Below are 26133 nucleotides of genomic sequence, written 5' to 3'. Positions count from 1 at the left end.
ATTCTTTCTCCCTCTCTCCCCCATCTCTCCCTCTTTCCCAGAGACACATATGAGCAGACTTAACATGCAACAGAGCGGCTCTAACCTGAGCCCTGGCCCCCGGCTTACCGCTCTGCCTGGCTTCGTCCCAAATGGCACCTTATTCCCTATATAGTGCATTACTTTTGACCTGGGCCCATAGGACCAGCTGATAGGGCACTGTTCAAAAGTAGTGCACTATGTAAGCAATAGGGTGCCATTTGGAACATGGCCGACGAGACAAATGGCACACAGCAACTACAGCCATTACCCCGCACCTCTTTGCATAATGCCTTTAACCTTCACACAAAGATGGAGCGGCTCAATACTCAATACCCAAATGGCCTACCCCTAGGCATAATGTGGTTTATGCTCATGGTTTATGTCTAGCTCGAGACATGGAGGGTTTCTACATGAATTTTCAGAGGAGTAGGCTATGGGTATGGTGGTATGGTTAGGTAAAGCTTAGCCTTGTCGTAGCTAGTTACAGTTGCGGCCAAATACAGTATATTGGCACCCTTGCACTTTTGTTAAATAATAAGTTGGAACAACCCAGGCCTCTGGATAAATTGAAAATGTATATCAAATTGTATTTCTCACATGCTTCGTAAACAACAGGTGTAAACAACAGTGAAATGCTTACTTCCGGGTCCTTTTTCAACAATGCAGAATTAAAGATAAAACAATTATATAATAATGATAGTGACACGGAATAACTACACAGTGAATGTGTTGTGTGGGGAGGGGGATGTGGAGGGAAAGAGCTCTCTTCAGGGGATTGCATGTTTTTGTTCCCCCCCCCCTACGAACCATTACTAACCCATACTGGATAATACAGTGTCCATATTAGGACAGACGCAGACAACTCTTCCTGGCACCAAGTTTTGGAGGCAACTCCTGCTGAGATTTTAAAAAGTCTGGCTAAGATCGATACAAGTCCTGCTGAGACTGAGGCGGTCCTAATATGGACGCCATACATTTTACTAATGCTAACCCTAATACAAACCCTACGCTGACCTTTTTTACGAGGAGCACGTGTGCACCTAAGTTGAAAAATGTAGGCGCACTCAAAGAAATTTAGGGGCACAATGGAAAATATTTGAGATATTAAAGCTAGAATCCTTAATTTTTCTAAATTTTAATTAGTGGTCGCACAGCAAAATATTTAGGCGCATATGCGAGTAAAAGGGTCCTTCCCTACCACTAAGCCATTCTGAGGCTTATCAAGTGATGGTGGGGGTAGACAGACATGTATTTGTAATAACATCATTTGCCCTCTCTCACTTGACTGTAGGCTACAGCTACCACTAACCCATACTAACCCTTACCCATATACTGTAACTAACCCTAATATGAACCCAAACACTAAGCCATCCGCAGGCTTATCCAGTGATGGTGGGGGTAGACAGAGACAGACAGACAGGTGTGTAATAACATTAACCATTATGTGCCCCTCTCCTCCACAGATGGCCGTCAGAGGACCTGATACCCGCCCGGCACCCCGCTATGAGGACGTGGAGCGACAGTACGCAGCCCAATCCAGGTAGGCTGTGTGTGCGCGTCAGGGTTTGGCTCAATTCGAATTGAAGGGAGTTCATTTCAGGAAGTACATTTGAATTACAATTCAATAATGGAAAAAAATTAACTTATTTTCAATGACTTCTCAATCAATTGAAAAGTAAAAGCTATTTATTTGAAAAGTTTTTACATTTCTGTATTTATATTTCAAATCACTTCCTGAATTGACTGCCAACCATGGTGCGTGTGTGCATGCACGTCTGTCTGTCTGTCTTGCTGTCTGTTTTAAGCCACCATCAATACAACACACACACGGCAGCAGAGAGAGTAATCCTCTTTAGAGCTTATAATTAAATCTGTAGTGTTTACCTTGAGAGAGCCTCCTCATCCCGGGAGTAGCCCTGATCAGCTCCTGGGAGACAGAAAGGATAGACGGAGGATGGATCCTTTCTCTGCGCCACAGAGGTCCGTCCACCTGGATTATGCATGAGCATGATGCGGTTCTGTGCGACTCAGTTAGTACAGCACGGCCCAATGCCAAAGTCGTGTGTTCGATTCCGTCTGGGACCTACCCATACGGAAATGTATGCACGCTCTACTGTAGGTCGCTTTGGATAAAGGGTCTGCTAAATGGCATATATTATCATTAACAATTACAACGTTACTCTATCCGTCTGACTCAACAACCTCATGTCAAATGGCACTTACACACGTGCACACATGTAGACTTAGTACATGCTGTACACATGCTCAAACACTCACACACTCTTTCCCCTCTACCCCCCACACACTCTGCTGTGTTAAAGTCCCCAGCGCTAACCAGACCACACAGACCAGGAGAACACACCCCGTAGATCGGTGCAGTGTGGTGGGCCTTGGAGACAACCAGGGCACACAGTGGAGTCGTGCGGAGAGAGCAGTCATTTCACGGGTTATTGCTCCGGCTGATATGAGGGGACACCAGGGAGAAGGGAGCGGAGCCACTCTCAGACTGAGATATACTAAAACTAAACAGAGCATACACTGACAGGAGCAGTGTGACTGACTGGGTCTGGAGAACTGTGTCTGTACTAGACTGTGAGCTAAAGCCTTTGTGTGTAGGCCCTTCCTGAGCTAATGCTAAGCTTATGCTAACACACGTCTCAGACTACATAACTCATGGTTACTCACAAAGGCTCCTCAGACTGTTAACCCCCTGAGCTAAAGCCTAGGTGTTAGTTTGGGGCGCTAACACAAGTCTTCAGGACTCAGACAACTTTTGGTCATCACACAATCCACCTCTGTTACAGTAGCACTGGTGGTAGCAGCTTGGCACTGACTGAGGGGACTTTGTGGCAGTTGACGATAGTTGAAATCATGGGCGTCCATTGCTTTGGCCAGTGCTGTAACAATACAGTACCTTGCCTGAGACCTGAAGGCTTAGTTTAACTAAGTTAAGTTATCTTAGTTTAGCTACGTCTTCACTTCCATTGTCAAAGCTTATGTTTGCGCTCAGAGGGTTAACATGGTCTTGAGTCTTCTAGACCAGCATTTCTCAACTTCGACCGGCGTCGGAATCGCAGGCGGTTAAATGAACTGTCGAGAGAAATGTCAGAGCTGTCGCTTAGCCCTCTCTTCTGGTTTTAGTTATAGGTGTTAACCCCATAAGCATTTGTTCCACTCTCTGTGTGAGACTACAGTACACAGAGTGACAGGGCATTAAACCGCTGGTTGGGAGCAACACGTCTTCAGCACCAAAACAAAGAGAAAGAAAGTGCCGCAAGCACTGCCTCCGAATGATTCATTCCAAATCTTGTATGTTTGCTCTCTTGTTTTAGATGTTCACTCGAGGATGAAACACAAGCCCTGTACCCCAGAAACACTACATCTCCCCGAAGCGTCAATACCAAGATGGGGGGACCTACATTTATTCCCGGAATTTGACAAAACAAAGAGAGAGAGATGGGGAGGTTGAGAGATGTATTTCTGAATTTTGGAGGGGAAAAATACAGAAAGAAGGAGAGAGATGTGAAGAGAGGGAAGTGAAATAAATGTGTTTTTTTCAAACCGAGCTGAACTTTGCGCAGATCCCCCCGGGCCCAGCTCATTGAAAGCCATTTCCTCTCAAATGAGTGTGTCTCTGCTGTGCGGCTGTGTTGCATTAGCATACATTTGGCCTGTCTTTTGTGAGGAAGGAGCCGACACTGGTTGGGGATGGGGCTGCACGTCTGGAAGTCCAGTGCCTTAGGGGAATGGTGGTACCCCACTATCCTGCCCCCACCCCATCCCAACCCCTGCTCCTGTAGTGGGGATCAGCTTTTCCCTACTCTGGGGTTTTGGTGCTTGGGGGGACAGGGAGAGAGAGGGAGTGAGTGGGAGGGAGGGGTAAAACACACACACACACACTACCCCATATGGAGCACATTAAGGTCATTACTGATCTGAAGCACTGGGTCATGGGCTCCACGGCTCAGCCCCAGGTTATCCAATCAGAACGGCCCATGGCCCATAGGTGATTGGATTAGGCTGCTGATCTGGGGTTGTGTACGGGAGGGGGTGGTCGCCGGGCTGATAATTGTGTGATTAATGTGCAGCCGGTGGCCAGTGCTTCAGATAGAGGACTGATATTACCCTCATCAGCTGGGGTCTGCAGAAGATGTGTGTGTGTGTGTGTGTGGGGGGGGGTGTATGAAGGGCACATTTAAAGGGGAATGGAAACACTAGGATTTAGAATGGAAGCTAACTGTAACTGTAAATCGCCATATTGGCATTGTTGCTTCACTGGCAGGAGATAACTTTTTGGAACTCCCAAAATGGCTGAATTTACCGACTCTGAGAATGAGTTTATTACAGAGAATGAAATAATTAGTTAGGGAGCCAATAAACGTACTGAAGCAGTTCATGTTTGAACCGATCGTTGCCCCAGATCAAAGAGTTTGTTCTCGTAGCAGTAACGACACAGATATACCGCCTTAAACACCTCAGCTAGAGGGTCGGCGTAGCAGTGACACAAACTGGTGTGAGTGTGTTGATGATCACAAGTTTACTGGAGAACGGAGACCAAGTAGAGACTTTCGGACAAGGTGGATAATTGTATAATATAAGGCAGTTTATTCAGAGGTAAAGATATCTGTAAATCGCGTGCACGGACCCGTTCGTCAATCTCGTAGGGAGATATCTGAGAGAGGCGAGCCCTAAACATTGTGTGCTGACATTTTATACAATAAAATAAAGTAGGTTGATTCTAGTAGTTCTGATCTTCTGATTGGTCCTGATGAGTTGGTCGAGGTCACCTCCATTGCATTGGCTCTGAGTCGGGTTCTCTGTCTTCAGATGTTCAGCCCTAAGAGAGAGGGGGTTTTTTGTGTGTGTGTGTGCTTAACAATGATGATGTGTGTGTGTGTGTGTGTGCGTGTGTGTATGTGTGTGTGTGTGTGTGTGTTATGTGTGTGTATGTTTAACAATGATGATGTGTGTGTGTGTGTGCGTGTGTGTATGTGTGTGTGTGTGTGTGTGTGTGTATGTGTGTGTATGTTTAACAATGATGATGTGTGTGTGTGTGTGTGTGTGTGTGTATATGTGTGTGTGTGGGGTGTGTGTGTGTATGTCCTCAGAGCAAGAAGTCGTGAGTTGGGAGAACTGAGAGACCTATGGCGTGGGTGTTGTCCATAGCCACCTGCTGATAAGGCCGACAAGATAGAAGTCTTTGTGCATTGTATTAAATACAAAGGCCCAACACAAGATGGGTCATGCACAAGATTTTAGTCAGACCAAGCTATAACATTATATATTTACTACGACAAATCCCTCTCTTCACGTCTCCCCAGAGACGTGACCAAGTAACAGTAAAGAAGGAAAACTTAAGACGTGACACAAGCTAACAGTGTAATTGGCAAAATAGGGAAAACTTTATCAGAAGATAAAGTTTTGATTCCCCTCTCCTCACGTCTCACAAGAGACGTGACATAAAGCTGAAATGCTGCAATTTGGCAAAATAGGGAAAACTTTATCAGAAGATAAAGTTTTACATTCCCCCCTCTTCACGTCTCACAAGAGACGTGACAAAAAGCTTAAATGCTATTCATCATCCAGATATCCTTGGTCAGCATCGTCAATAGCAACAAAGGAAAACATCTGACCGTTATCTGCAGGATGATGGATCAATAGCGGTGGTTATAATCCTGGTTGTCAGCGTCCGTATGCATGGAATGCAACAGCATCCACAAAGCACTAGAATTGCAGCAAAATTGAGATGGATACAAGTATAGAAGAAACAAGCGTTTTATATTTACCAAACGCATCCATCCAAGAGTCCCACATTGAAGTGTCCACCCCTGAGTGGCTCTTCATCTTACCATTAAGAGTTCGTAACCCTTCCAGGGCAATTATCAAACTGCCATCTGTGGCTGTATTGTTGGGAATAAAGGTACAACATTGTTCACCAAACATAGCACATACTCCTCCTTTTTCAGCCAGGAGCATGTCGACAGCAATACGATTTTGGAAAGCCATGAGAGAGGTTGCAGCCAACTGGCCATGCACCGCCTCAAAACCTTGTTGTGTCCAATTGCCTAATTTTAACATTAATGTATGCAGTTAATTCTATCGACGTTTTTATTAATAGTACAACAGTCAGCACCCAAAAAAGGAACGAGCCCCCAAAAACTGTACTCCATGTACCCATGTTCAAGACAGTTTCACAGACAACAAAGAGAGAGTGTTCTTATCAGCCTGTTATGTGAAACAATCCATATCAGTACAGTGCTCCTCATTAATGCATTCCTTCCAAGCTATTCATCACATACAGATCCAAAAAATAAAACCCAACAATTTTATGGTGTCACTCTAAACAGAGTATAATCACCCTTAAGAATAACAGGATATGGAAATTAAATCACAACATTTAATGTTAATAGAAAATAAAAATAATAATTTTAACCCTCTATTCCTCCCTACACCTAACATGTACTGAGTTGGCTATCAGCCACCCAGGAATCCTTTACCTTCACATCAGGAAGAATAAACAATCACAGTGGTTAGTAAAAAACGTAAGGTAATAAATGAGCAAGAACTGAAAATAAATGCGTGTATGTATTTTACTAGGCAAAACATGGATCATCCAGCTTGGTCTCAGAGTCAGTGGCAGAGTCACCTGCATCATCCTGGGCCGGTAACAACAGCATCATACCTGACGCCTGCACCACTCCTACCACTGACCTCCTGAGACAAGGGACGATGCAAGCAGCACAACACATTAACAGCAAAAACACAATTACTAGGGTCAGAAATCCAGTAACCACCATAGAAGAGTACTCACCAAACCAGTCACTCAGCCGGGAAATAAGGCAACATCCACAAAGAACAAGTATACCCATAGAGGCCATAACTTCACCCAGAATAGTCACAACAATAGTTTTCCATTTACCAAATACGTTATCAAACCAACCGTTTATGGAGCTATCAATACCAGAGTTCTCAACCAGTTCGTTCGCCAGCGTGGTGATGGTCACTCAAGCGCTTTGGTCACGGGCCCCGTCCGGTTCTATATTGTTGGAGATGAAAGTACAGCACATATATCCAAACAGAACACAAACCCGTCCGCTCAGCCAAAAGCATATCTAAAGCTATTCTATTCTGCCATGTCATTAAGCTAGTTGCCGCTGTCTGCTCAGCTAATCCCCTTTATTGCATCACGAGTGTGGTTAATAAATATTTTGCTGGTTATATTAAATATAATTTATCCAATCTACATTTTTATTAATTGTTTGACCACCAGAAAATACTTGATTCAAACCCAGCTGCGATCTGATTGTGGATCCCATCAATATATATCCTTTCATCAAAGGATCCCGGGAGGAGGTCCTACTTTCTATGTGACAACTCACCAATCTCTGACACGTTTGATTGTTTGCGTATGTAGGTGAGTTCACAATCAGTTATCACCACACATCCATCAGATGTCAGCACGGGCCTGGTTTTGGCTCCTATAATCCTCTTGCTGCAACAAAGAGGAGAGAGTTTAGTCATGGTCTCTTTAGGTGTGACATTCTCTGTGTGGGAGCAGGAGCTAAGATGCCCTACCCTGTATCCTATCCTTACTAGTCCTAGAAAACAATAATAAGAATCCCCTGTGACTTCAAACTGAGGCAACCCAGGTCGGGATGACTTTGTTATCGGGGAAACAGATAGTGCAAGTTACCATAAGACTCTTTCACCACATTCCCAGGTGGCTTGCATGGAGGAAAAACCTGACAGAGAGTTAAAGCCTGTCAAGGGGAACGGAGTAGTTGTTTATCCCTGGTTTGGCTGTCCTACAGGCAAAACAGTCCTCTTTAGACATAGTTTTTTTCCGTATACTGAATCCATTCCAACCACAGGTTAAGATTTCTATACCCGTTTCCACCTGTACTACTTCCTCCAGGTCCATAGTTTTGCACTATCTCTATCACAGCCCCGGTCTCACTACCTCCCTCAGAGAGGTTTACTCTAGAATTTCCCCTTTCCCCTACGTCTAGCTGTCTCCTATGCCTTTTCAACTTGTGTTAGGTTAACTACCACTTCTGGCTGAAACAGGAGGGTCCATGTGTGTTAGGAATATGGCCCCCCACAATCAGACAGCTACCTACCGTCGGGGGGAGACCTGTGAATCCCCACCCCTTGCCCTGAGAACATGTCAGATGCCAGAGGCCAACCCATTGCTTTACCTTCCTATCGAACTCACACAGGGATGATCAGACAGGGTAAGGGAATCTTCGTTAAGGAGGCAACCCCGAACCATAGTGGTGATCGGATCTTTCTCCTAACTCTGTGTTTGTTCAGTCAGGTGTAGCTGGTTTTGTACGTGTGTGACATGCACCCAGATGGATCTCTCAGCTATTCATGCTGGCAAAGGCAGTACTTGGTCAGGGGCCCCTTCCCGCCAGGCCTCCGATTCAGTCTCCTGGTTAGATAGAGTGGGTCACCTTCTCCCTTTAGTTCACCTGTGGGGCACAAAACCTCTGACATACAGGTGTGGTTAATAAACTATCATACAGTTGGTTTTTTTTTAAATATTTTGTCCTCTCCTTCGTATATATTTAATAAAGTATTTTGTCCTCTCCTTCGTATATATTTAATATTTAATCCAACCATCCCCCTCTTTGACACTGATTTAACCATGTGTCAATATTACCACCTACCTAAACAATCACTTTAGTTAATATTGGTATTTCATTATCCAATTGCCATTCCTCCACTCTCTCTTCTGTTATTTATGGTTCAAAATCAAATATATTATTACCAAATTATAATCTTCTTCACAATTTTCACAGTACTACTAAATTACCCTCAACTTAGCTAAAACTAACTATCTTAAAGTCTTCCTCTCATGCCTTTAGAATGTACTATTGTGGATGATTAATTAACACCAGAATGTTAAAACAGAGTTCAGAGGCCATTGAAATCATTTCGAACTGTTTAATCCCATAGTATACTAAACAATTGCCATTATTCTAAATATTTCATAAATGTTAGTTATCCCAAGTGTTCATTAAGTCCTCATGACATTCATTCTCATAAGAAATCATATATATCCCCCAAACTCAGCCAAAACCTAAAAAATCCATAAAATTCACTGTGTGCACCTTTAAGACCTATAACCCTTGACCTGCTGAAAACCCCCAAATTGAAACAAGGCTTTTTATAAACATCATCTAGGTGTGTTGTTTTTTATTTGAAAACCCAATTTGAAAAACAAACAAATAGCCAGGCCTTAATTGTGGTAAGCTCACTTTTTATGACCTAAATACGGCCTCGGGATCTTCACTACTGCTCCCCTAGCCCTTGGCAACATTTCCAACGAGATGAGCTGAATCTCTTTCTCCTGGTTATCCCCAGTCTTAACCCATCAATAATTGTTTGTATCAATTCTAATTCTCATAACTAATCTATAAAACCACTCAAAATTCCTCGAGTATACAATTATTATTTAATTGATTACCCCTAACTCTGCTACATGTACCAAACATTTATATTTTCCCGCTAAACCATTTCAGTTCGCTATTCAATTTATTTAACTGTTCTCTCTGATTAATGCCCTAATTAATAAAACAAATGCTTGCTATCGTTGATTAGCATACATTTAATAATGTTCCTACCATCTGAACTGTACTGTCTCTCACCCTCCCCTTGCTCCTTCGGGAGAGCGCATGGTAACCTTATAACATATTTTCATAGACTTTTCTAGAATACTTCCTATTTAAGCTATCTAATTCAACCTTTCACATCCACATAGTAATCTAGGGTATATAGCCCACTGCGAAAGCTTTGTCTACTGTCCCTACCTGTGTTCGAACCAGGGACATCGCCAGTCACTCCACACCATCTACGATTCTCACAAAGTAAATACTTTCACGTCGCACATCCAGCCACGTCATCACCCCCCGTCTAGCCAGCCCTTCCGTCTCAAACACCCTAGTAGCCCTAAATAAAACACACTCTAACAGCGTTCCTGCATTTTCCTCTATCACTTCGGGTTTAAGAACTAACGTAACAACATTAACTATTCTCTATTGCTGTAGTAACGTCTTGTTTGGTTCAGTTTATTTATTACGGGTGATCCATAATACTATAATAATACATAACTCAATTCCCCTCATGCATACGATTTCACCTTATGCCATTGAAATGCCAAATAAACCATAATAGTTCAATGGAGCCCCCTATTGGCTCTCCCCTACCTATACATTACTTCTACAACCACTTTATTTATGGTCCGATTACAAATTAAACCTTATCCACATGATCAAACAACGCCACAACCTTAAACTCATATGGGGCGGCAGGCAGCTTAGTGATCAGTAGCGCGCGCCAAGAACCAGAGAGGTCGCTGGTTCCAATCCCGAGCCGACCGGGCGAAAACATCTGCCCGATGTGCCCTCGAGCAAGGCACTCAACCCCCATCCTCCTGCGCAAGTCGCTCCTGGACAAGGCGTCTGCCAAATCACCAAAATGCAAATGTAAATATCTCTACTTTCTCGTTACCATCTATCCCTCGTCAGAAACCCACAGGCACCTCTCAAATAATCACCCGTGGTGTTCCCAGCCAACTCCAGTCTTTCCTCGCTCCAAAGCCACACTTTCGCTCTCTCCAGCCCCTCCTCGCAACTCTCCCTCTTTCTCTCTCACTGCCTCATTTCTCCTTTACACACCTTATGTATCTGTTTTAAGCATGGATTCGAGTTTATCTCGCGTCCAGACGTCCCTCAAAACCATACCTCTCCCTCCACCTAATGTCTAGAACTCTGCCACGTTAAACTTCTACCTCCCGCAACCTATAGGGTGGACCTCCCCTAATAGGATTTATGCGAAAGGTCTCAGTTCAAACTGGGTCCCTTTAGGAATCTAGTTGTGGGTCAAATCTTATCCACCAATGCGTCAATCCAGTAGTTCCGACACATTCTGGATACGTTTATCTTTATTCCTTATTCCTTATTCCTTATTCCTTAATTCCTTAGTATAAAACACAGTACCAGATATCTCATGTATGCCTTAATTCATTAGGATGGAAAATTATTTAACAAGTATTCACTACTCACGCTCAGTACTACTGATCATAATTTGGTATTGGTCTATAATACATATGCAAGATTTCGTTTTAACAGGCTCTGCATACCTTTTTTAGAAGAGGCGCTCTGATCAGGTTTCCTGAGCCAAGACGAATAGTTGATTTCTCCAGGATTTTGGCAGGTCACTCTTCCGTCTGTTTTTAGATCGATGATTTGCCTTTTCCTCTCGCACCAACTTTTTAGATCGAATTAAAAACCATTCCGGCACCACTCCCGCTCTGTCCTGTATTTTTTGATCTAGATATTCATTAAACTTGAGTTTTGGGACGGTAGTGGTTGCCACTGGTTATAGCAGTTTTTTTTGACTATCTTGGTGCTCTTAGCCGTCACTGACCGGGAATCCAGCAATGTATTCTTGGCGCGCTGACTGAGATTTATCTCTGATGTCCCACCCTCGTACACAAAAAATGTTCAATACTTTATTATTAGGAATTATTTTGCAAAAGGTATTATTGTTTTTCAATTATTCGAATTATTATATATTTTACCAGCAAAGGTTCGAACCGCCCTTTTAGAACAATATATTCTAACAAACCGAGCGCTCCCAAAACAATCATCAATTTAATCCCAGGAAGTTATTTTGCAAAAGTTATTGTTGTCTTTCAGGTACTCGAGAGTTATTATATATTTTCCCAAAGGTATCAGAATCGCCCTTTTGGAAGAATATATTAGCAAAACTCGTGCTCTAGAAATAATGTATCAATTTAATTTTAGGAATTATTTAGTCATATTAAAGTTATTATTGTTTTTCTGTGTATTCGAGTTATTATATTTTTCCCAAAAAGGTATCAAATGGCCCCTTTTTGGAAGAATATATCTAAAACTCAGTGCTCCTGAAAATAATTGTATAATTTAATTTTAGAATTTAGGTGAAATACCAACACCACAAGAGGGAAAAGTACCATTCAGCTCTTAGCGCAGCGCTTCACATAACACCGGCAAAATAGGACTCGTTGGTCCTCTTAAAAAAGTTATCAACTAGTTAGTCTCATGAAACGGCCAATCTTACACAACATTCAGGTTATCATTTCAACAATTACATTTTTTTCATGTTACATATCAGCATCAACACACGCAATTTCAGTTTGGAGTTCCTCACAGTACATATATTTGAGTGCCACGTCAACCAATTGCCCGACACTATCTGAACTCTGTATTTTTATTTTTATTATTTTTTGATTCTCCTCAAGGAGACTCCCAGTCGTTCTAAACCATTCAACTGGCGTCTAGTCGGGAGAACCTTTCTGACTTGGATTCTCACGGAATTAACTCAACCCGACTATCTGAATCTTTTCATCAAGTCACCCAGATCCTTCTCTTGTGGATCAAATAAAAGGTCCATCGCTTGTGCAGAAACCAAAACCTCGTAATGGCAGTCTCTCACTAGACAAGCCGCAATTCAACAGAAAATAAAACCACTGTAACTAGACTTCTTCTCTTTGAGTCACATTTCAACAGTAAAAACCTAAGATTTTCAGATATCAACAGTAAAAATAAAAGGGTCCATTTCTAGTGAACCAAACCTCTGTAAATAGACTCCTCACTAGAGAATCACAATTCAACGAAAATAAAAAGTCGGGTCCTCCTCTTGTAAACCACTGTAACTAGACTCACTCTCTAGAGAGTCACATTTCAACAGTAAAAAAGCCTAAGATTTCAGATATCTTTACACATGTGCCTTTTTGAGTCATAATAGATATGTTATAAATTTAACAGTAATCCATACTCACGCCAGTACTACTGATCATGAATTTGGTTTATCCTGCATTACAATATGCGATTTTGTTTTAACAGGTTCTGCTGCATCCTTTGTATTGACGTCGGTTTAGATCAGTTTCCTGAGGCGAGCTTCGATTCGCTGCTCCTCAATACAGGTCCACCAGTCTTTCAGATCCGTCTCACTTACTTTCTCCTGTCTCTATCAACTTTTATGGACCGAATTCAGAGTTAGAAAACCACCCTCTGCTACCAATTTTGTTGATGATCACAAGTTTACTGGAGAACGGAGACCGAGTAGAGACTTTCGGACAAGGTGGATAATTGTATAATATAAGGCAGTTTATTCAGAGGTAAAGATATCTGTAAATCGCGTGCACGGACCCGTTCGTCACAATCTCGTAGAGGAGATATCTGAGAGAAAGCTGGAGCCCTAAACATTGTGTGCTGACATTTTATACAATAAAATAAAGTAGGTTGATTCTAGTAGTTCTGATCTTCTGATTGGTCCTGATGAGTTGGTCGAGGGTCACCTCCATTGCATTGGCTCTGAGTCGGGTTCTCTGTGTCTTCAGATGTTCAGCCCTTAAGAGGAAGGGGGTTTTTGTGTGTGTGTGTGTGCTTAATAATGATGATGTGTGTGTGTGTGTGTGTAAGTGCGTGTGTGTATGTGTGTGTGTGTGTGTGTGTGTGTGTGTATGTGTGTGTATGTTTAACAATGATGATGTGTGTGTGTGTGTGCGTGCCTGTATGTGTGTGTGTGTGTGTGTGTGTGTATGTGTGTGTATGTTTTACAAGTGATGATGTGTGTGTGTGTGTGTGTGTGTGTGTATATGTGTGTGTGTGTGGGGGGTGTGTGTGTGTATGTCCTCAGAGCAAGAAGTCGTGAGTTGGGAGAACTGAGAGACCTATGGCGTGGGTGTTGTCCATAGCCACCTGCTGATAAGGCCGACAAGATAGGTTCTTTGTACATTGCATGCTAAATACAAAAGGCCCAACACAAGATGGTCATGCACAAGATTTTAGTCAGACCAAGCTATAACATTATATATTTACTACGACAAGTGGGGATGCTGCCAGATAATGGCTAGAGTAGGATTGTGTGTGTTGTAGAGCGATGGTGGCGATCCAGCACAAAATCCCAGCGGATGGCGGCTGTATTACATCCAGTCAGAGGTTCCTGTCAGTCGGTCTGGATGGCGACGTATTTATTGGACGTGTCACTAATCCTTGTGAAGGACTTCCCTGGCAGAAGAGGTTACTCGACCAGTCAGCAGCCGGTATGCTTGTTAAAGAATTGCTGAAATGTTGCTTGATTATATATTGTTTAAGGTTAATTTCAGTAGTGGGTAGGTGCTCAATATATATAATCAGTATCCTATAACGATATTTATCACCAGCGCTGTTTGGCGCAATGGTAACACATTCAGCTTTTGATTAGAAGAGTTCGAATCGCGAGACAGCATCATGATTCATGAATTCTCATTCTAACCAATAATGGGGCGTGCTCATAATAAATACATTGTGATTGAGTTTCGGTATCAGACTAACTTTTCTTATGATTTTGTTTGTAGAGCATACAGGCTGGCAGTTTATTGCCAGTTCACCCAATGGGCACAAGGGAGAATTGGACGAGGTGTACGGCGTGTGTCATTTCTTCCATAAAGCGCGCATACCCAGAAGCAAGAGGCATTTACATAGGGTTTGAATTTGAATAAAACCAGTTAATTTAGTCAATCTAGCCTGCTGTAATTCTTTTCAAGACATAGACCTAATGCCTGCGCCTTATGTAAAAATACTATTGGTTATAGAGATGTTTTTATGTGAAATGCACATGTTTAGGATTAGTGGATTGAATACATCTCTTTGCTTAGATTTACTTCCTAAAGTGTTTCCAATCCCCTTTAACTCCAGAGCTACTGTAGTAATGTAAACGTCTTCACAAAGCTTGCTGATCTCAGCAATGCAAGGCTACGTGTCTTCAACACCTGAGGACCAGTCTGACCACACACACTCTGCCCCTGACTTTAACCTCCCTGGTCTCAGCTCAGTAGTTCCACGGCACCTATCTCCGACCCACTGACCCGTGTTCTCTTCTCTCCTCCTAATGATCCGTGATTGGAGCTGTGTGCGTTTTCTCCCTTGTGAGCATGACTTAGCTCTCTGACAGATGCCCACGTAAGCATTGTATGTCAATTGAACAGGTGCATGATGGGTAAATGGTTGATCAGCACATGAGCATTGGTCTCTCATGTCTGTCGGCCCTGCATTAAAGAACATAATTGGTTAAAGAAAATTGTGATAAATAAAAGTATACCAGTTTCATTTAAGGACCCAAAGGATTGACAGCCATCCCATATAGATTGCAAAATAGTTGGGAAGAGATTTTTGACGTACTGATTCCATGGCATAGTGTTTATGAACTGATCGATAAACGACACCGGATTCAAAACTTATAATTATTATACAAAATTCTTGCTATCAATAGAATGTTATTTATATGGGGGATACAATCTTCCCAGCTCTGCAGATTTTTGCTGCGAAGAGACAGAATCATTAGATCATTTGTTTTGGTACTGTCCATTTGTAGCTTGTTTTTGGACACAGGTCCAGGAATGGCTGAAGGATTGCAATATTTACCTGGAGCTAACCCTGCAGATAGCACTACTGGGTTTTCTGAAAAGTCATAGTCAATCGATCAATAATATAATAATACTTATGGCAAAAAAAAAAATTTTCAATTTACAATCTGTAGAAGCAATGAGAATACGAAGGGTTGACTTTTTGTGAACTCACGTACAGTTGAAAAATATATGGCAAATAGAAATCCAATATGGATGTTTACAGAGATAGATGGGAGGTGTTGAATGGAGCTGAAGGATGGGACTAATAACAACTAACAACAACTAATAACAACAAGGTAACTAATTTAAAAGCATACTGTGTCCATAATAAGTATATAGGTTGAGAGCTTTTTGTAAAAGAGCACAGTTAGAAAGATATGGCATACCGATGGACATCATTACATTTTACATTTTAGTCATTTAGCAGACGCTCTTATCCAGAGCGACTTACAGTTAGTCACATTATTATTATACTTTCTTTTTTTTTTATACCCCCTGTGGGAATCGAACCCACAACCCTGGCGCTTCGCAAACGCCATGCTCTATCAACTGAGCTACATCCCTGCCGCCATTCCCTCCCCTACCCTGGATGGCTTGGGGGCCAATTGCGCGCCGCCCCATGGGTCTTCCCGGTCGCGGCCGGCTACGACAGAGCCTGGATTCGAACCAGGATCTCTAGTGGCACAGCTAGCACTGCGATGCAGTGCCTTAGACCACTGCGCCATCAGCGAGGTTGAGGGTAGAGGAAGTTCAGGAGTAAAAACAAACAAAATAGAATTATTGTAAAATTGACTGTACATAAAATGTATATAGTATGTATAAGCTGGAAGTAGAGGCCTAAGCTTTGTTATTTACTCCAATTAGGGAAGGGGTAGTGGGGGTTGGAAAGTAATAAAGATAAATATGTTTTAAAAATGATATGTATTTCAAATCAAATCAAATCAAATTTTATTGGTCACATGCGCGAACACAACAGGTGCAGACATTACAGTGAAATGCTTACTTACAGCCCTTAACCAACAGTGCATTTATTTTAACAAAAAAGTAAAAATAAAACAACAACAAAAAGTGTTGAGAAAAAAGAGCAGAAGTAAAATAAAATAACAGTAGGGAGGCTATATGTACAGGGGGTACCGGTGCAGAGTCAATGTGCGGGGCACCGGCTAGTTGAGGTAGTTGAAGTAATATGTACATGTGGGTAGAGTTAAAGTGACTATGCATAAATAATTAACAGAGTAGCAGCAGCGTAAAAGGATGGGGTGGGGGGCAGTGCAAATAGTCCGGGTAGCCATGATTAGCTGTTCAGGAGTCTTATGGCTTGGGGGTAAAAGCTGTTGAGAAGTCTTTTGGACCTAGACTTGGCACTCCGGTACCGCTTTGCCGTAGCGGTAGCAGGGAGAACAGTCTATGACTAGGGTGGCTGGAGTCTTTGACAATTTTGATGGCCTTCCTCTGACACCGCCTGGTATAGAGGTCCTGGATGGCAGGAAGCTTGGCCCCAGTGATGTACTGGGCCGTACGCACTACTCTCTGTAGTGCCTTGCGGTCTGGAGGCCAAGCAGTTGCCATACCAGGCGGTGATGCAACCAGTCAGGATGCTCTCGATGGTGCAGCTGTAGAATTTTTTGAGGATCTGAGGACCCATGCCAAATCTTTTCAGTCTCCTGAGGGGAATAGGCTTTGTCGTGCCCTCTTCACGACTGTCTTGGTGTGTTTGGACCATGATAGTTCGTTGGTGATGTGGACACCAAGGAACTTGAAGCTCTCAACCTGTTCCACTACAGCCCCGTCGATGAGAATGGGGCGTGCTCAGTCCTCTTTTTTTCCTGTAGTCCACAATCATCTCCTTTGTCTTGGTCACGTTGAGGGAGAGGTTGTTGTCCTGGCACACGGCCAGGTCTCTGACCTCCTCCCTATAGGCTGTCTCATCGTTGTCGGTGATCAGGCCTACCACTGTTGTGTCTTCTGCAAACTTAATGATGGTGTTGGAGTCGTGCCTGGCCATGCAGTCATGGGTGAACAGAGAGTACAGGAGGGGACTGAGCACGCACCCCTGAGGGGCCCCCGTGTTGAGGATCAGTGTGGCAGATGTGTTGTTACCTAGCCTTACCACCTGGGGGCGGCCCGTCAGGAAGTCCAGGATCCAGTTGCAGAGGGAGGTGTTTAGTCCCAGGATCCTTAGCTTAGTGATGAGCTTAGAGGGCACTATGGTGTTGAATGCTGAGATGTAGTCAATGAATAGCATTCTCACGTAGGTGTTCCTCTTGTCCAGGTGGGAAAGGGCAGTGTGGAGTGCAATAGAGATTGCATCATCTGTGGATCTGTTGAAGGCGGTATGCAAATTGGAGTGGGTCTAGGGTTTCTGGGATAATGCTGTTGATGTGAGCCATGACCAGCCTTTCAAAGCACTTCATGGCTACAGATGTCAGTGCTACGGGTCGGTAGTCATTTAGGCAGGTTATCTTAGAGTCCTTGGGCACGGGGACTATGGTGGTCTGCTTGAAACATGTTGGTATTACAGACTCAGTCAGGGACATGTTGAAAATGTCAGTGAAGACACTTGCCAGTTGGTCAGCACATGCTCAGAGTACACGTCCTGGTAATCCTTTATATATAATAGGTAATATTTATATGTATTTATATGTATGTATAATAATATAATATGCCATTTAGCAGACGCTTTTATCCAAAGCGACTTACAGTCATGTGTGCATACATTTTTACGTATGGGTGGTCTCGGGGATCGAACCCACTACCCTGGCATTACAAGCCAGGGTAGTGGGTTCGCATATATATATATATATATATATATATATATATATATATATATATATATATATATTTGCGAAAAAAAACATATGGGGGATTGGAAGTGATGCAGACAATTACATTGATGGAAGTTACAATCTATCTGCAATATTAAAGCTGATTTAACCCCCCAAAAAAGGATAAAGAAAACAAAGAAAAAAATATATAAAATAAAAACTATGTTATCCCTTTCTTCTCATTTCAATTCATTGACCTTTATTGGCATTCTAAGTCATTTTAGGTTTCTCAGACCCAAGAGAAGACTTAAACGTAGATTTTCCATACCGTCTTCCTCATTCACGATGCCCCTTAACACGGGACCTGATCTGGTGCTGTATGTATCAAGTGTCTCAGAGTAGGAGTGCCTTATGATCACAATGAATACTATTACAATGGACACGAGGGAACTGATTCTAGATCAGCACTCCAACTCTGAGAAACTTTGTGAATAGGGTCCTATTCTGTTCTTCAAGTCTCTGCGGAACCTGTTAAGAAGGGATTTGACCTTTTTTGTTTGGCGCATCATTGCTCCCTTTTATTGCAGTGTGTTGCCGTTTTGATCCTAAGTAAATGCAGGACCCTGCTAACTCTGTTTCCGATGAAACAGAGGGGCCCGTAATGAAATCAGTGTTTTGGAAATTAAACTGGTTTAGCCGTTAAGCTTTCATAAAGGCAATCGTGTCAGTGGGCTCTGGCTGCCTGGAGAGCTCGCTCTCTTTCTGTCTCACTCTTTTGGTCTCCCCCTCTTTCGTTCTCTCTCTCTCTCTTTCTGTCTCCCTCTCTGTTTATCCTTTATTTTTCTCTTTTTATCATTCTCTCTTTTTCTCTCTCTTTCCTCTTTCTTTCCCCCCAATCCCTTCCTCTCTCCCTCTCCCACAGTCACCGAGGCAGGCACAGGCATTTGTGGAAAATGAAATCATGGCTTTATAAATAAATGGCTTTATAAATAAAACAAAGGATAAACACACACTTTGAGCTCCCCGGGAGAGAGAGAGGGGGGCGAAACACAAAGGCCATCTGCGACCGCTGACCACTGACCAGACCAGTGAAGTCACAAAACAGACGGAAAGATCTAGTCAAGGCTGACAATGTATTTTAGATCTGTGTTTCTTTTTAATTGGCCACCAGGATATCTGGTAGAATTGTTGATGCTATTCAGTCTCATTTTAGTGCGTGTTACTCCTAGGTAAAGGTCTCTGTGGGATACAGTGCTGCAAAGTGTAACTGATACTAAAATGTACACTGTCACTATAGAGTACACAGAGTGATGGCAAACACAGAGACATTTTAAGTGTGGGTGTGTGCATGCGTGTCTATGTGAAAGCCCTCTCCCCAATGTTTATCTAGGCTGGTTTGATTAACACAAGTAACCTCTCTATAGCAGCCTAATGGTTTTCCTTTAAAGGGATACTTCGGGATTTTGACAATGAGGCCCTTTATCTACTTCCCCAAAGTGAGATGAACTTGTGGATACCATTTTTATGTCTCTGTGTCCAGTATGAATGAAGTTAGTGGTAGTTTTGCGAGCCATTGCTAACTAGCGTTAGCGCAATTAATGGAAATCTATGGGTATCTAGTTCTGGGGAAGTAGATTAAGGGCCTCATTGCCAAAATCCCAAGTATCCCTTTAACGAGAAACCAGCCTGGTCTGGCTTCTGTCTCTAGTGCTCAGCCTGCTGTGTGTGAGTCTGTGTGTATGTCTATCCATCCATCTGTCCTTTCTTTTGGAAAGTCCCTAGCACAAACTGAAACACTCACTCGCATGCACGCATACACACACACACTTATGCAGATTGTCAGTAAGTGCTATGGACCCTCCAGAGAATGGGTTAGATCCCTTCCAAGCAACCTGGTTGCTAGCTACCAACTGTGTTCCCTCCCACCAGTAGGGGGTATTGGGGGTCAGATAAGAACCACAGGGCCTAATTTCCTTCCGTTTACTTGGGCAGGTGCAAATAGTCCCCTCACTCACCAGGGCCAAATTCCTCCTTGTCGTAAGGCGGAAACTATGTCCAAATGTCATTGCGCACAAAAACACACAGCGCATAGACACACACACAAGACACAGCGCATAGAGACACACAGACCACATAAACACACACCCCACCAAACACACCCCTTCTCCCCATTTTCGGGCCACATCTCAAGGGCTGTTTGCATGGTATAGGCTATGTCCAAAAATGTAAATGGCACCCTTTAACCTACATAGTGCACTACTTTTGATCAGAGCCCTATGGGCCCTGGTCAAAAGTAGTGCACTATATAGGGTATAGGGGGGCCATTTGGGATGCAGCCATAGAGTATAGACAGTTGAGAGGTGTGAGTCTGATTCATTACATTGCATGTTATTAGTAGCGTTCACTTGGCCCATGTGGATAGGATCACACCTCCCTCTGTCAGGTTGTATTACATGCACAACATGACCAAAAGTATGTGGACACATGCTTGAACATCTCATTCCAAAATCAAGGAGTTTGTCTCCCCTTTGCTGCTATAACAGCCTCAACTCTTCTGGGAAGGCTTTCCACTAGATGTTGGAACATTGCTGCTTCCATTCAGCCTCAAGAGCATGATGTTGGACGATTAGGCCTGGCTCGCAGTCGGTGTTCCAATTCATCCCAAAGGTGTTCGATGGGGTTGAGGTCAGGGCTCTGTGCAGGCCAGTGAAGTTCTTCCACACCGATCTCGACAAACCATTTCTGTATGGACCTCGCTTTGTGCACAGGGGCACTGGCATGCTAAAACAGGAAAGGGCCTTCCCCAAACTGTTGCCACAAAGTTGGGAGCACAGAATCATCTAGAATGCCATTGTATGCTGTAGCCTAACGATTCCCCTTCCCTGGAACTAAGGGACCTAGCCCGACCCATGAAAAACAGCCCCAGACCATTATTCCTCCTCCACCAAACTTTACAGTTGCATTCAGGCAGGTAATGTTCTCCTGGCATCCACTAAACCCATATTAGTCCGTCGGACTGCCAGAGGATGAAGCGTGAGAACACATTTCCAGAGAATGCATTTCCACTGCTCCAGAGTCCAATGGCGGCGAGTTTACACCATTCCAGCCGACACTTCGCATTGCGCATGGTGATCTTAGGCTTGTGTGCGGCTGCTCGGCCATGGAAACACATTTCATGAAGCTCCTGACAAACAGTTATTGTCCTGACGTTGCTTCCAGAGGCAGTTTGGAAGTCGGTAGTGAGTGTTGCAACTGAGGACAGACGTTTTTTATGCGATATGCGCTTCAGCTCTCAGCGGTCCCGTTCTTTGAGCTTGTGTGGCCTACCACTTCGCAGCTGAGCCATTGTTGCTCCTAGACGTTTCCACTTCACAATAACAGCATTTACAGTTGACCGGGGAAGCTCTAGCAGGGCAGAAATTTGACATACTGAAATGTTGGAAAGGTCATAGGATGCCACATTGAAAGTCACTGACCTCTTCAGGAAGGCCATTCTACTGCCAGTGTTTGTCTATTGAGATTGCATGGCTGTGTGCTCGATTTTATACACCTGTCCACAACGGGTGTGGCTGAAATAGCAGAATTCACTAATCCACAATCACCTATACACTCGCATACATGCAGTTTGAAAGCTCTCTTTGTGCCCTCCTCTCTCTCTATCTCTACTAGCGTTAGTGAGAGTAGTGTTCTCACTGTCCACTCACAGGCATGCTCAGTGTGTCTGGCTCTGCACCTGTTGACTGTGTGTCATAACGAGTCGTGTGTGTGTGCTTCCCTTGGGAGATCTCTGAGAACTATAGTGGGGCTAGGCATGCCAGATATCAACAGCATGTGGTTTATGTAGACTTGACCACCCAAACACGGACACACAGGTGGTCCCTTATCATTCAGCACAGAGGCCCCTATGACATCACTAAGGGCCCAGAAAAGCGATAAGGAGGGAGAGAGCGAGAGATGGAGTGTGAGAAAGATGTGAAGGAGAGAAAAATGAAAGCCAGAGGTTTCATCACTAGTGATTAGCAGCCGGCCAGCGGGGGTGTTGAGGGAGGGAGAGCACCTGAGCTTTCACCCCAGCACCAAGCCACCCAAACAGGCTTCCACATCACTCCCCTTTTCCTCCATCTCCCCACTAGCCTAAACATCTCTCCACCAGCTTACACAGGCCAAATCTGCTCCGAAATGACCCTTTCACAGCATCCCATCTATCCATTTATCCATCTCTCCGTCCAAAGATGAAGGGATGGCTGGATTGAGGAATAGATAGATCCAGACACTTTATTGTTCTCAAAGAGGATGTAGAGCTGGCGGTGGGATGTGGTTTATGGTCATGTGTGAATAATGCCTCTTTGGGGAAGTGCGCGTGTGTATGAGTGTGTTTGTGTGTGTGTGTGTCAGGAGAGGCAGCTGAAGATTAGTGAAGTACACCCTATCCATGGAAAGGTCGTACTGGGCCCCACTTACCCATTTGGGACTCGTGTGCACGCGTTCATGCATGTACACACACACACACATACATGTGCAATGTGATCTCACTGGCCTGGGGTCACTGCTGGGCTGGACAGGGTGTGAGAAGGAGAGGTGTTTGTGTGTGTGTGTGTGTGTGTGTGTGTGTGTGTGTGTGTGTGTGTGTGTAAAAAGCATGTTGGTATCACAAATGCATGTATGGAAATGGACAGGGAATTTACCAGTGCAGTTTCCCCTCTACTGTCACCTCTATCTGATCTGGGAGAAGGCCTAGTTTTGGGCTTTGGTTCTTGTTGTTGGCTGTGTGTGTAACGTAGCCCAGGCAGAGCGTGAGCAGGGAAAAATGTGAATGGGGCTGTGAAAGGTGATCCATCCTGCCTCTGTGAGTCGCCTTGCGTGTCTCCTTACCCCAGGAGCTTAGCCCCCTAATCACCCCACAGTCACTGGGAGGGAATCGGAGACACCCAGCTGCCTGCAGCCTCCTTACTGCTCTACCCCTTGGGTCACACGCACTCACACACTCAATCAGATATAAGCATTTACACACAAGCGTACACACACTTGCACACACACACAAGTTGACTGAAAACATTTTTATTCATGTATTGGGCCAGAATCAGAGAGACCAGACAATGACCAGACCAGGTGGCTGGTTACCTTCACTGCTGTGATGGGGGAAAATGGTCTACACTATCTAATGTTTCTGTACTGTGTGTCGTGTGTCGCAGGAGAGCGGACCCAAAGGACTACCCCATCCAGTCTAGGACAGCACCCGGTTACCCTGGTAGAGACAACTACTACCCCCCTAGAGAAGCCCAGCCCCACCCCTCCAGCCTGCCCCGGGCCATCTCGCCCCCGCAGGTGGACCCCAGGTACTACCCATCCTTGCCCCACCAGCACCGGGCCGCCCACCGCCAAGATGTGCCCCCCACAACAGGCACCCGCAACCCCCGCTATGAGACAGTGGGCAGGGGTGGGTACCGTGACGCCAGCCCCGGCCGTTTCGCCAGCCCTGATCGCTCCGGCGGCGGCTACAGGGATGGCAGGCAGCCGGACCCACGCCAGAAGAACGCCATGATCGGAGCAGTGTAGGTGCGATAGCTAGATGGACTCAGATTAGGGTTGCAGAATTATTTCCCCAAATTCCCAGATTTTTCCAAAATACTGGTTGGGCGATTCCAAGGTTTTCTGACCTTATTTTGGGAAGATTACTGATTACTGCAACCCGAACTCAGACACACTCGTTCCTTCTCTACAGCCCCCTGTCTGGAAACATCCTCGCCCCCCTACCTCGTTTGGTGTCTGCAGATCTGAAGGAATCAGATTGGTGTAAGCAATAAGGCTCCAACTAGATGTCCAATGGGCTTGAGCCATACTGCTTACAGGGCTTTGAGATCTACAAACATCAAAGCGGTAGGGGAAGGGTCGCATCCCAAATGGCACTCTATTCCCTATGTAGTGCACTTATTTTGACCAGGTCAAAAGTAGTGCACTGTGTAGGGAATAGGGTGCCATTTGAAGGGGTGGTTTCTGGAACAGGCCATCATCGAACACCACTCCTCTCAGCTGCAGACATGTTTCAGAAGCAGTAAAGTTCTATATGTGTACTGGATGTACAGTATGTATAGTGACATGTTTAGAAATGTGTGTGTTTCTTTATGCATGTGTGGGGATGTAAATAATGACTTTAGATTCACAGGGGTCCCGAATGACTGGAGGTAGTAATAATGTACAGATCGGATAGAGACTTTTAATTGAATACCAGCCGAGATCTTGCAGGGTTGCTGGCTTGCACAAACTTTTTGCACAAGCTTAAAAACAGGCCCCTCCCCTTCTGCAACAACAGTGAGAGGCTAGGGATGGTGAAGTTAGGGTTTCGATTCAAATGGCACCATATTCCCTAGATAACGGAAGACAAAAAGACTGGACAGGAAGTTGACACTGGACAGGAAGTTGATCCTAAGAAACAAGGTCAGAGGAACAGGAAGTGAGGAACAGGAAATGAAGTCAACATCGAAGCATCTTTGCCCTCCTGCCATGTCCCTTCCATCCGCCTTTTAGATGTGGGTGTTTTTTTGAATGTTTTTTGTTTTGTTTTGGTTGTGGCCTTTGCTAAAACATTCCATAAACTGTTGTTTGCCTATAACAAAATTCTGCCACCCATAATGTGTTTTTTAAGTAAATTTTAATGTGTGTGGTGTTTATGATTAAAACGGCTATGTCAAATTTGGGTTATGTTATCACAAAGACGCTGTTGAACAAATGAAAAGGTACGCTCTGTGTTGACTAACTATATTTATTAATCACATGGTCTGTGTTCCAAATGGCACCCTATTCCCTATATACTGCACTACTTTTGAGCAGAACCCATATGGGTTGTGTCCATAGCCCTATGAACCCTGGTCAAAGGTAGTGCACTAAATAGGGAATACGGTGCCATTTGGGACATTGCCACAGTCTCCAGAGATGAAGGCCTAAGAGAGACACTTAAACATGTTACTCGTATGCACTGGGATTATCCTTTCTCGCCATTGATATCATTTCCCTTGTGTGATGGTAAAGATTCCCAACGCTGACCATATCATGTCATATTGTACGTTAATGACGATACATTTTAACTTTTGTTTGTAAACGCATGTTTTTATATTATGCTTTGCATTAAATATACATTGTAAATGATCATATACAGTATGCAAAGATTAATTAATTTATTGTTCACCAATTTAGCTGTCTCAATTTACAGGATGATGAAATCACGAAGTTATGTAAATGATCACGATTATAAATCACCAATATGATGACTCATCTAGCCCAAATGATTCATTAAGATTCTCAACCCAGTTTAGCCTTCCCATTCGAGATAAATTAGCCCTCTACGATAACAGAGAGGTCTAGGGTGCTTCCCAAATGGACCCTATTCCCTATATAGTGCACTACTTTTGATCAGGGCCCATTGGACCAGCTCATAGGGCTCTAGTCAAAAGTATTGCACTATTTAGGGAATAGGGTGCCATTTGGGACTCAGACCCAGTCTTACTGCTAATAAAGACTGAATCACCCTCAACAATTAAGACTGAGGAGATCTCAGCGCTGAAGTGATTACCACCCAATTTGCTCCCACAGAAAAGGAAGATCTGGCTGATTGGTTGAAATAGAGGTTGAAATGAGGATAATTAGAATCTGGGAGAGCTCATTTTATCAGTTAGTGTTTAATTACCACCGAGGCTAGTCAGTGTGTTTGACAGTGCACTGTTTTTGACCAGGGTCCGTAGGGCATATTGTGGCCGATTCCGACCCGAGTTAAGCGTGCGTAAATGGAACGTAATTCCCTTTTATGCACTTTGTGTATTCTGACCTTGAATTTAAGCATGAGAATAGCATGCTGTTCACCTGCTATTCATTTTGGGTGGAGATCTAAGAAACTAAGGTGCGGTTGAGGTGTGT

The 26133-nt window shown here is 43.9% G+C and overlaps 1 protein-coding gene across 4 annotated transcripts in view; it reads left to right on the top strand.

Moving 5' to 3' along the window:
* Positions 1-24189, top strand: part of LOC121545198 (partitioning defective 3 homolog B) — a 219767-nt gene extending 195578 nt beyond the window's left edge. For all 4 annotated transcript variants that reach the window (XM_041855667.2, XM_041855666.2, XM_045216430.1 and 1 more), the window contains 2 exons: positions 1485-1561; positions 23418-24189. In XM_041855667.2, coding sequence (XP_041711601.2) covers positions 1485-1561; positions 23418-23781 — 441 coding nt within the window. In that variant the 3' untranslated portion in view covers positions 23782-24189. The remainder of the gene's footprint in view (positions 1-1484; positions 1562-23417) is intronic.
* Positions 24190-26133: the final 1944 nt, after the last annotated feature.

The sequence above is a fragment of the Coregonus clupeaformis genome, unplaced genomic scaffold (genome assembly GCF_020615455.1).
Source record: "Coregonus clupeaformis isolate EN_2021a unplaced genomic scaffold, ASM2061545v1 scaf0708, whole genome shotgun sequence".
Lineage (NCBI taxonomy): Eukaryota > Metazoa > Chordata > Actinopteri > Salmoniformes > Salmonidae > Coregonus > Coregonus clupeaformis.
This window is presented reverse-complemented; position numbering and strand designations above follow the sequence as displayed.